The sequence below is a fragment of the Dendrobates tinctorius genome, unplaced genomic scaffold (assembly GCF_039654945.1).
Source record: "Dendrobates tinctorius isolate UK_male_01 unplaced genomic scaffold, ASM3965494v1 ptg000016l, whole genome shotgun sequence".
In the NCBI taxonomy this organism is placed as follows: domain Eukaryota; kingdom Metazoa; phylum Chordata; class Amphibia; order Anura; family Dendrobatidae; genus Dendrobates; species Dendrobates tinctorius.
The window spans coordinates 5,194,340-5,207,364 of NW_027361684.1; the positions used below are offsets into that span (position 1 = coordinate 5,194,340).

The 13,025-nt window shown below is 45.3% G+C and overlaps 1 protein-coding gene across 1 annotated transcript in view; it reads right to left on the reverse strand.

Annotated features, from left to right (window-relative positions):
* The window catches only part of TRPV1 (transient receptor potential cation channel subfamily V member 1), an 84,341-nt gene that overhangs the window by 60,767 nt on the left and 10,549 nt on the right, over positions 1-13,025 (reverse strand). The window contains exon 2 of the mRNA XM_073565304.1: positions 8,367-8,693. Within this exon, the coding sequence (XP_073421405.1) occupies positions 8,367-8,689 (323 nt within the window). The 5' untranslated portion in view covers positions 8,690-8,693. The remainder of the gene's footprint in view (positions 1-8,366; positions 8,694-13,025) is intronic.

Below are 13,025 nucleotides of genomic sequence, written 5' to 3' on the forward strand. Positions count from 1 at the left end.
GGGGTTAACTTAAGGGGTTAACTAGTGGGACAGTTTTATAGGGCGCGTCGTTACGGACGCGGTGATACTAAATATGTGTACTTTTATTGCTTTGGGGTTTTTTTATTCCCAAAAAAATGAATTTATTGGGGAATATTTATTTTTTTTAAATTTATTTAGCGATTTTTTTTTTTTATAAATTATTTTTACACTTTTTTTTTTTTTTTACTTTATTATATTGTCCCGGGGTGGGGGGCATCACTATAAGATGTCAGATCTCTGATCTGACAGTTTAGACAGCTGTCTGTCAGATCAGCGATCTGAAAGGTGCTGCACAAGGCTTCCTCCGTGCCTGCTTTCAGCAGGCGTGAGGAAGCCACCTCCCTGCAGGCCCCCCGAAGGACCCCGCAGCCATATTGGATCAAGGGGCCTGCAGGGAGGAGGACCCTCGGAGCGACGCAGCACATCGTGAGCGCCGCTGATCGCTATGACGTATTATCCCGTCCTTGGGAAATAAGTCCCAGGGCACATGGACGGGATAGTACGTCATATGGCAGAAAGCGGTTAAGGGAGCATAGCCTCCAGAAACGCGTCAACACCATCATCTGTCTGCCACTGTACCATAGATTTTTATGCTCTATGTATGAAGTTTGGTGAATAAACTTGCCATTTTACTAAGTTGTTTGAGCTGGACATCTTTTTCCTTTTGGATGGTTTATGCCCTGACACAGCGAGTCCGTGCTCCCAAGATCAGAATGCATTGACGGGTGCGCTGGAATCTGTTTTACTGTCTGTCTCTGGAGCGCCCCGTGCCAGGGCCGTGGGGTACTCGGAGCCGGGCCCGGTGGATTTCAATGGGAGATGTCACGGCAGCTGTGACCCGGTCCGTGGCCCTGGGCGTCCATTGTAAAAGGGGTAGAATAATGGGGATGATGATTAAAGTTTATAAGTGGAGGATTCGTGACGCCACCTGCGGTGTTCGGCAATGAAGGTGTGCAGACAGATCCTCTGGGACAGATGGTGTGGTGCAGCAATGATGTTGTGGCCCTCCACAGGTAGGGCCGTAGTCCCAGGGCAGTGTAGATGAAGAGCTAGTGAGGAGAGAATAATGGTGCAGTGTTAAGCACAGAGATGTAGCAGTGCTGAGTGGGTTGGCGCAGGAATAAGAGGAGGACACCAGGGTGTGTAGTTCCAAAGCTTTACTCACAGTCTGTTGTGCATACAGGTGCCCGCCTCGGTACCGTGTCCTCCAGGTCAGGGGCTCAGCCAACCTCCAGGCAAGATGAAGTACTCCGTTCCAACACTCCGCCAACATATGACTGTTCTGAATGTCTCCTTTCTAGCGCTTGTAATGAAGTACTTGTGGTTGTGTGTTAAACCCAAGTTCCTCCTTTAAGGTGTTCCTTTGAACTCTACTTGTACGGCAGACAGCTGTAGCCTGCTTCGGGGACTCCTTGCTACCAAGTCCCGGCTCACTCACGTTGCTGTTGTGCCCCCAAGTCTTGTGTGGGAATAAAGTGGTGACAACTTCTATTCCTCCAGTGTCTGCTGCGGGACCATTAGTATCCATACAACCTCAGGGACCGGACCCCGGCCATGCGCTTAGAACTTGAGGAAGGGCTCTGCTCTGACCCTAGTCCTTAGTTCTCTTCTTCTCCTCACGTTCCATACAAATCTTTCTTTCTTATGGAGAATCAGGCTTTCTATATCTCTTTCCCGTGCCAGCAGTCTCAGGTCACTGAAGACTGCTGCAGCACCTTCTTCAATCCATCCCACTCAGGGGATCTTCTCTCACAGACTGACTTAGTCAGACTGACCTTGTCCTAATGTTCTCCCGCTCTCTTGTGCAGACTAAGCTCCACCCACCTCCCAGCACTCTTCGTGTCCCAAGCAGGGAGCTACCAAAGGTGCTTTGCTACACTACTGTGTTGTGTGGGATGCAGGTGTTGGAGTGTGGTCAGGTGTCTCCACCTTACCTGGACGGTGGGGTACCACACCTCAGGAGGAGGTGCAGTACCTCTGTGGCGACTGAACCCTCAGGGGCACCACATCTCCTCCATAGAATCCCCATGTGCTGTCTGTCACCCCCATAGAATCCCCATGTGCTGTCTGTCACTCCCATAGAATCACCATGTGCTGTATGTCACCCCCATAGAATTCCCGTGTGCTGTCTGTCACCCCCATAGAATCCCCATGTGTTGTATGTTACTCCCATAGAATCCCCATGTGCTGTATTTCACCCCCATAGAATCCACATGTGTTGTCTGTCACCCCCATAGAATCCCCATGTTCATACATATAAAAAATAAAAAATGACCACCACATACTCACCTCGGTCCTGTTCCCTGGTGCTCTGCTCTTTTCTCTGCCTCTGCTGCGCTGACTCTCCGGCGGTACACAGCTGATGTGATGAGATAACGTCATCGCATCAGCTGTTTCACATGCTGATTGGTGGAGGAAGTGGTCGGAGGTCCCTCCTCCACCAATGCTGACTGCGCCTAGGGAGAAAATGGAGACAGCCAGCGGGGGGCACGGTGCGTCCTTCAGACCTCTGGTTTACAGCTCCACGACTGTCTCGGTCCGCGGGCTGGACTGAGACAGACAGAGGGCCGGATGTGGCCCACGGGCCGCACTTTGCCCAGGTCTGCTGTACACAGTATGATAGGTGTACAGCTCCCCTACACACAGTATGATAGCCTCACAGCTCCCTTATACACAATATGATTAGCCCACAGCTTCCCTAAGCACAGTATGATGGGCCTAAAGCTTCCCTATGCACAGTATAATGTCTTCACAGATCCCCTATACACTGTACGGTGGGCCCACAGCTCCCCCATACACAGTATGATGGGCGTACAGCTCCCCTATACACAGTATAATGAACCTACAGCTCCGCTATACAGTACACAGTATGAAGGGTTCACAGCTCCCCAATGCACAGAATGGGGGGCCTAAAGCTCCCCTATACACAGTATGATAGACTCACAGCTCTGCTATACACAGTATGATGGGCCAATTGCTCCCCTATACACAGTACTAAATCCTCACTGCTTCCCCTATACACAGTATAATGAACCAATCAGTAGTTCCCTGTATACTGGCCCCCACAGTAGTCTCCAAACTGTATAATGGCCCCCAAAGTAGACCCCACATTGTATTACGGCACCCACAGCAGGCACGAAATTTTAAAATGGCCTTTAGATTAGTTTTACGCTATATAATGGTCCCCATACTTTATGGAGGCCCCCACAGTAGTGCCTACATCGTATGAGGGGACTTGTAAGATGCCCCCACACTTTATGATGCCCTCACACATTTCAATTAAAAAAAAACATAATATACTCACCTAATCCAGGAACCTTACGAATCCTTCTGTAAAGTGCCGGCATACGCACTGGACTTCAAATGTCCTGTGCTCGCGCCGGCGCTTCTGTGCCTGCATCACTCTGACATTCAGTATACGGGAGGCATAAAGTGACCTGTGGTCTACAGAAAGGAAAGCAGCAGTGCAGGGAAATCATGTCTCCCTGCTTTACCGCACAACTTAACTATATCCTCCTAATATATTGCAGTTATCACATGATATAGCATTGTGCACTTACAATTGCTTATTTTGCCCTTCTACCCAGCTAATTCTTCTCTTTTCTATTAGGTCTCTGACATCACATGATTAAAAACTGAATAGCTGAATCCTTCTAAGCCACATATGTCAAACTCTGGTTCACGTGCCAATTCTGGCCCGCAGGGTGATTATATATGCCCGCAACGCCAGGTGGTTCCCCAAAAGTATATTTGGCCCACAACACTGGGCGGATCCCCTGCCAGGTATCACACTTTCAACCATACCGCCATCCTAAGTACCGACCGGTACATTTGAAAGCAACGATGGAGGATGCACCATCTCCCATCATTCTCCCAGAGTCTGACATCTGAAGTCATTACAATGCGCCCGCTGTACTGAGATGTGTAGAGGGTCTGAAGAGACCGGAGCAGTGGGGGAACAGGCAGAGGTGATGTCACGAGGGTGTCACATCCCCCTGGAAGACCTGGAGTTAGACGGTCACTTGGGGGAATGAATTGCAGGTCTTCTTTAGAGATGGTGTAATTTGTGTCCCATATTAAATGGATGTCGTTTCCTCTAGTGCTAAAGAGGTTAACAATCCTTTCTATGCTGATCTGAAACATGCAGCTCCATTTCAGCTGCTTCTGATCTGGTCATTACCTCTTCCTATAAAAAATGAATAGACCTTCTTGTCTCTGTGGTGAAATATTCATCTTCCTGTGCTGTGTGCTAAAGCTGAGTGGTTGGAGTAGAGTTGTTGTAGTAGTGATCTGCTGTTTGCTGGAGTACACGTGTGTTTATCTCCTGGTCCCTGTTCCCATTTAGTTTATTCCTCCCTGTCCCTATCCTCCTCCCTATTGTCAGCCAGTGCTTTTGTATGATAGAGGTTTTCTGTTATCCCTGTTGTGTCTTTATGTCTTATTTACCTTACAATTCTGTCCCATGCCTCATGGGGTGGGGGAGGGGACAGATCAGGGTTTAACGGGACCATAGTAAGGTCGGAAACTCGGGCCTCTCTACCTTTAAAAGTACCCCTGGTACATGGATAGTTAGTGTCCCAGTTTCAGGGACCGTTTAAGGACCCCGTTACTTACCGAAGACCAGCACAGCATGACAGGTAAGTATTTTCTTAATGTGGAGCCTATTATACTGTATGGAGCACTATGTGGGCCCATTATACTGTATGGAGCACTATATGGAGCTCATTATACCCTATGAACACTATGAGGCCATTATACTATATGGAGAACTATGTGGGGCCCTTTATACTGCGTGGGGCATTATGTGAAGCCATTATACTGTATGGAGCACAATATGAGGCCCATTTTCTGTATGGAACACTATATGGGGCCAATAATACTGAAATAAGTACTATATGGGGCCATTATACTCTATGAAGCACTGTGTGGGGCCATTATACTGTATGGAGCACTATGTGAGGCCATTATACTGTGTGGAGCACTATGTGGGGCCATTATACTGTATGTAGCACTATGTGAGGCCAATATACTACATGAAGCACTATATAGAGTCCATTATACTGTATGGTGTACTGTGTGGGTACATACTGTATGGAGCAGTATGTGGGGCCATTATACTGTATGGGGCACTATGTGAGGTCATTATACTGTATGGAGCACTACATTATGGGGCCATTATACTGTATGTAGCACTATGTGAGGCCATTATACTCTATGGAGCACTATATAGGGCCCATTATACTGTATGGAGTACTGTGTGTGGACATTATACTGTATGGAGCACTATGTGGGACCATTATACTGTATGGAGCACTATGTGAGGTCATTACACTATATGGAGCATTTTTTTGTGGCCATTATACTGTGATGGGCTACCATTCTTTGTCAGTGGGAATGAGGGAGCTGGAGTACAGTAGGGTCATCATATCGTGCGTGTGGATAATATTGTAGAGGAATTCACTGTGGGGGAATCATAGTGTGCTTGGGAGGAGGCGCCTTTATCTGTATTATTTAAGGTTTTTAGTCCTTTGTTAGTACATATTTTAATTAGACCACTTTTTTTTTATTGCTCTTACAAAACATATTATATTATCCCAATATTTTATTCTAAGATCTATTAATTAAAATGTACTTTGTTCGTGGAACAACCCATTTAAGTTTGTTTCCATATGAAAAAGGTCATAGTTATATTTGCTGATAAGAAAAAACTTTCTAATTGTAGAATTTTTTTTTAATAAATATCAAGGTTTGCCCACGACTTTGCGCAAGCTTTTAATTCTGTGCCTCAGTATATTTGAGTATGACATCCCTGTTCTAAGTCAATTTTCCCTGTATGAGTCATCAGTCACTGCAAAAGTCTATGGCAGGGGGAGGTGGGAACAGCTGGGTTGGGAATTGAAGATGCAAATGATTTCTGCAGGGATAAGATACTTCCTATTTCTACATAGAGCAGAGAACAAGGAAGAATTAGTGGGTAGAAAGGTAAAATTACCAATTTTAAGTACACAGCGCTGTATAATATGATGAGTACAATATATTAACAAGATAAAAACATTGATGGGAGCGCTTATTTAAGGGTAGCAGTAGTTCAGGATGGTCACCTGTGAGCACAGGACTCCCTCTGCCACCACCCACGGTAGATACGCTGCTTGTCGGCGTTAGGGCTGGCGGAATGCACCAAATTATAAAATAATAGTAGGTGCGTTCGCAGCCCAGGGTCCACCGTGCAGAGGTGGTACACTGCTGCTAAATAATGGCGGAAGAATTAAGCGGTGTGAAACCAGTCACATGTGGGTTACGTCACCCAATGTGAACAGGTGCGAACTCTGTTAAAGCACAGAGCCGCACAACCGCTGAACGTAGATGCCGGAGCCTGTTAAGCTCACAGAGCCCGGCCAAAAGAGCGCACAGTGTACGGCCACAGAACTCTACCCCAAGGACACGGGGTTAGAGACCTTCTAGGCCCACTGAACGCGCGGCGTCGCTGCCGCGAATGCCGCTATAGACGCTAGCTATGGAGCACGTGCACTGAGGCGTGCCGAGTCCCTGGTGAGGACTGATGCCTGACTCAACCTCTGTCCTACCTACGCCTATGCCTGGGCGCTAGCAGGCTAGGCTGCACAACACATGCGTACCAAGGGTAGGGGTTTCTTAATGAGTCATTCACCAGAGACATTCATGCGTGCATAAATCATTCACTCCACATAGTCTGTCATTCACTCCTAGCGCATGGCCAAGCGGCCACGCAAACCTTTTATAGCCACGAGCGTCCGGGACCTTCCTGGTTTCTCGGATGGGCCAATCCGAACAGGAGCAGGACCTGAGCACATGACCTTCAATCTCCAATGGGAGATCACTCCGCGGGCATGCTCAGTGGCCTGACATGGAGACTTAGTCCCTGGAGAATCTCGCTGCTGAGCAGCATGTATTGACATAGCTGTGCCAGAGGTGGCAGCAGCAAGCAAACCCACGGAGCTGGTCTGGGCAGAGCGCCTGGACTGACGAGTTTGCTGAGCAACCTCCTCTGTGGCTGGAGAGGTATGGGAGACCGCTGGAAGTAAGGCTCTGGATTCCTGCTGTGCAGTAGCAGGAACCTGACGCCTAAAGGTACTGTCACACTTAGCGATGCACCAGCGATATGACGCAGTCAGGATTGTCAGTGCATCGCTAAGTGGTAGCTAGTGAGCTGCCACACAGGCAGATCTCACCAGCGACATAGCGGGGGTCGCTACTTACCTGTCAGATGAGGCGATCCTGACGTCCTCCTGCCCGCGTCCACGCGTCGCTCGTTGGCGCCGCAGGAAGCTGACGACGAGAAACGGTCCAGGACGTTCTCGCGAGATCAGCGATAACCAGCGGTGGAGCGGTCGGAGGTAAGTATCAGACATAGCAATATCGCTATAACGTCACAAAAACCTGTGACATTATAGCGATATTGCTAGTGATATCGCTTAGTGTGACAGGCCCTTAACAGTTGGGGAGACAGTCAGGTGGGTGCCATACACATAGGGCGCTCCACCCATATCTTCAGGTTAGACCAACCTTAGGCTAGTTTCACATTAGCGTTTTTTTGCGCGGCGCATAAAAAACGCAAAGAAAAACGCAAAACAAACGCGCGTTTTTTTAACGTCATGCGCACGCTGATGTGTAAAAAAAAACGCAGCGTTGTTTGCGTTTTACATGCGTTTTTTGCATGCGTTGGCGTTTTTTATGCGCATGCGTTTTTAAGTGTGACGTTTTTTCCATTGTCTAGAGAACATTCTAGACTTGTTTAACTCAAAAACGCATGCGCAAAAAAACGCAAGCGTGCGCAAGACCATGCGCACGCATGCATTCCCATAGGCTCCAATGTGGTGTTTTTGCGCATTCCGTGCGCAAGCGTGCGCATGCGTTTTTTTGACGAGACAGGGCGGAACCAAAAATGCAACATGTTGCGTCTGGCGCGCCTGGCGCAAAAGACAAAAAAACGCATGCGCACGAAAACGCAAGTATGCGCAAGACCATGCGCACGTCATGTTAAGTATAGGTGCGCAGTGCGCATGCGCACGGGTGCGCACGATGCGCTGCGCACAAAAGCGCTAATGTGAAACCAGCCTTAGTCAACTTTGTATGGGGACCTAAACTTCTGTATCACGTACAGTATCTATAATAATAAGAAAAATGATTACGAAGCTGATATGGTGCTCCCTAGGAATGAATTCTGATAACAGGTTCCCTTCAAAATTTGACTAAAGGCTCCTTTAGGGACACGATCTGATGTGGGTGATGACAATGTCTGTACACCATTGCAGAATAAGTTGGTGCAAAGAAAACACACAAATAAACTATATAAAAGATATACACACCTGATTAGCTGGTTACAGACTTTTCCTTTTTCAAATTGGACATGAAATTTAGCAGTCGGAGACAAAGCCTTGCTTTCTACCTGATACACAGAGTCCATAGGAGCCATTTCCCTGTCTGTGTCTCCTTTGCCAAAACGGCGTCCTTTAGTTTTCGGTGAACTGAAGATCCCATACTTGTTGTGCTTTGATTTGATGTGTTGGTGCATTTCATGAATTTGCAAGTTGTTGTCATCACTGTGAGACTCATCTGCAGAAGCATTCGTGTCCTCGGTGTGGTCTGTTTCTTCCAGATCGGATGAACTTCCCATCTTTTTCATTTTCATTCACCTGTAGAAGAAAAAGTCTCATCATGAAGCGCGCATTTGTGAACTATTGAGCTATCACATAATTACATGAATATCCTATTACTAAAGCTAAAGTAAAAAAATATGGGAATGGAAGCCTTCCACCAGACATAGGCAGGCCAGTAGTTCAGCTTACAGAAAGACAATGAAAAATAATATTATAGGGTGCATAGTTTTTGCTGTAATTTAGAAGTAAACAATTGCTTATATAAAAGTAATACATTATATTCAAATAAAGAAGCATTAATTCCTCCTCCCATCAAAGTATTTATCTTCTTAATATATTGCAGTCATCATATTATATAGCATTGTGCACTTACAATTGCTCATTTTGCCTTTCTACCCAGCTAATTCTTCTCACGTTAGGTCTATGACATCACGTGATTAAAAACTGACTAGCTAAAACATGTAGGAAAAGCAAAGAAAAGCACTCAGTGCAGTGTGTGTACTGATCAACCAAGTGAATTAGAACAACGTGAATGTTGCTCACCTAAAGAGGTTGTGCTCACCATGCACAACACTGGAATGAACATGCGAGCACCCCTGGATTGCTGCTGCACCAACCGCAGGCTCCTACTGCTGAAAGCACGGAGATGGATCAATGAAGGAAAGTGGCATCTACTGGGCGCTGCAAGGAGGAGACAAGCCAGGTCCTGGTAGGATAAAAACCTTTTATTCCACTACATGTTTCAAGAAAGATCCATCCTCTTTATCAGATGTATACATACCATAGCTCACCATCAGCCTATATACAGGCAGGTGATAGCATCACAATCCACATAAAAATTTGATTGGTCACTCAAAAATGAGAATGCTGGGTCTGGGGGAATGTGTGTGTAAATGGCTAAGTAACTGGCTTAGTGATAGATAGCAGAGGGTGGTTATAAATGGTATATTCTCTAACTGGGTCGCTGTGACCAGTGGGGTACCGCAGGGGTCGGTGTTGGGACCTATTCTCTTCAACATATTTATTAACGATCTGGTAGAAGGTTTACACAGTAAATAACGATATTTGCAGATGATACAAAACTATGCAAAGCAGTCAATACAAGAGAAGATAGTATTCTGCTACAGATGGATCTGGATAAGTAAGAAACGGGCCAAATGGTGGCATATGCGGTTTAACAATGATAAATGTAAGGTTATACACATGGGAAGAAGGAATCAATATCACCATTACACACTGAACAGGAAACCAGTGGGTAAAGCTGACATGGAGAAGGACTTGGGGATCCTAGTTAATGATAAACTTACCTGGAGCAGCCAGTGCCAGGCAGCGGCTGCCAAGGAAAATAGGACCATGGGGTGCATTAAAAGAGGTCTGGATACCCATGATGAGAGCATTATACTGCCTCTGTACAAATCCCTGGTTAGACCGCACATGGAGTACTGTGTACAATTTTGGGCACCGGTGCTCAGGAAGGATATAATGGAACTAGAGCGAGTACAAAGGAGGGCAACAAAATTAATAAAAGGGATGGGGGAACTACAATACCCAGAGAGATTAGCAAAATTAGGATTATTTAGTCTAGAAAAAAGACGACTGAAGGGCAATCTAATAACCATGTATAAGTATATAAGGGGACAATACAAATATCTCTCTGAGGATGTGTTTATACCAAGGAAGGTGACGGTCACAAGGGAGCATTCTCTCCATCTAGAGGAGAGAAGGTTTTTCCACCAACATAGAAGTGGATTCTTTACTGTTAGGGCAGTGAGAATCTGGAATCCTTGCTGAGGAGGTGGTGATGGCGAATTAAGTCAAGGGGTTCAAGAGAGGCCTGGATGTCTTCCTGGAGTGTAACAATATTGTATCTTACAGTGACTAGGTTCTTTAGAAGGACATATTGTAGATCTGGGGATTTATTCTGACCGAATATAGGCTGAACTGGATGGACAAATGTCTTTTTTTCGGTCTTGCTAACTTTGTTACTATATTACTATGACTTCCTGTTTCTACATAGAGCAGAGAATAAGGAATAATTAGCTTGGTAGAAAGGCAAAATGAGCAATTGTAAGTACACAGTGGTATATAATAAGATGACTGCAATACAGTGGGTTCGGAAAATATTCAGACTCCTTTAAATTTTTCACTCTGTTTCATTGCAGAAATTTCATAAATGCAAAAAAAGTTATTTTTTTCTCATTAATGTACACTATGCCCTCAAGTATTCAGACCCTTTGCTCAGACATTCATATTTAAGTCACATGCTGTCCATTTCATTGTGCTCCTCGAGATGGTTCTACTCCTTCATTGAAGTCCAGCTTCTACTCCTTCATTGAAGTCCAGCTGTGTTTAACTAAACTGACAGGACTTGATTTGTACAGGCATACACCTGTCTATATAAGACCTCACAGCTCACAGTGCATGTCAGACCAAATGAGAATCATGAGGTAAAAGGAACTGGCCAAGGAGCTCAGAGACAGAATTGTGGTAAGGCACAGATCTGGCAAAGGTTACAAAAGAATTTCTGCACTACTCAAGGTCCCTAAGAGCACAGTGGCCTCTATAATCCTTAAATGGTAGAAGTTTGGGACCACCAGAAGTATTCCTAGACCTGGCCGTCCAGCTAAACTGAGCAATTGTGGGAGAAGAGCCTTGGCGAGAGAGGTAAAGAAGAACCCCAAGATCACTGTGGCTGAGCTCCACAGATGCAGTAGGGAGATTGGAGAAAGTTCCACAAAGTCGGGCCTTTATGGCAGAGTGGCCTGACCGAAGCCTCTCCTCAGTGCCAGACATATGAAAACCCGCATAGTTTGCTAAATAAACACATGAAGGACTCCCAGACTATGAGAAATAAGATTCTCTGGTCTGATGAGACGAACATAGACCTTTTTGGTGATAATTCTATGCGGTATGTGTGGCGAAAACCAGGCACTGCTCATCACCTGCCCAATACAATCCCAACAGTGCAACATGGTGGTGGCAGCAACATGCTATGGAGGTGTTTTTCAGCTGCAGGGACCAGACGACTGGTTGCAATTGAAGAAAACCTGAATGTGGCCAAGTACAGAGATATCTTGTATGAAAACCTCTTCCAGAGTGCTCTGGACCTCAAACTTGACTGAAGGTTCACCTTCCAACAAGACAGTGACCCTAAGCACACAGCTAAAATAACAAAAGAGTGGCTTCAGAACAACTCTGTGACCTTTCTTGACTGGCCCAGCCGGAGCCCTGACCTAAACCCAATTGAGCATCTCTGGAGAGACCTGAAAATGGATGTCCACCAACGTTCACCATCCAACCTGATGGAACTGGAGAGGATCTGCAAGGAAGAATGGCAGAGGATCCCCAAGTCCAGGTGTGAAAAACTTGTTGCATCATTCCCAAGACGACTCATGGCTGTACTAGCTCAAAAGGGTACTTCTACTCAATACTGAGCAAAGGGTCTGAATACTTATGACCATGTGATATTTCAGTTTTTCTATTTTAATACATTTTCAGAAATTTCTACATTTCTGTTTTTTTTCAGTGAAGATGGGGTGCAGCGTGTACATTAATGAGAAAAAATGAACTTTTTGAATTTACCAAAAGGCTGGAATGAAAAAGAGTGAAAAATTTAAAGGGGTCTAAATACTTTCCGTACCCACTTTATATAAAAACTTTGATCGAAGTGCTTCTTTAGAAGCATCTGTAGGTGCCTAATATCTTTCTATCCAAGTACCTACTGATTTTGATTGTTGGTAAAAACTGTGGACCCCAACTGTTGGTCCCCAATAGATCTACCTCTGCTAATAGGTGATCATGGGACTATCATTGACTACATATTTTAGGTCAGGATCTGCTCTAAACATACTCCAGTGTCTACGATGGCAGTTGCTACAGATACAATTCTATGTAGACAGAAGGAGGAAGATGCTAATGAGCTAGAGGAAGAGCTCCTGCCTCCTCCTCTCCATTCAATCTACATAGAATCTTATCAGTAGCAGCTGCCATCTTCTATCTCACACTGAAAACAGATTTCTCATTTTTCCAACAAAATTTACAAACCATTTTTCAAGGATCACATCACATTTGAAGTGACTTTGAGGGGTCTATATGACAGATAATACCCAAAAGAGACAATTCTAAAAATTGCAACCCTCAAGGTGATCACAACCACATTCAAGAAGTTTATTAACCCGTCAGATGCTTCACATGAATTTTTGGAATGTGGAAAGAAAAAATGAACATTTAAGTTTTTATCACAAAAATGTTACTTTACTTTAGACCCAATTTTTTTTATTTTTGCAAAAATAACAGGAAAAAATGGACCACAAAACTTGTTGTGCAATTTCTCCTGAGCATGCCGATACCCCATATGTCGGGGAAAAC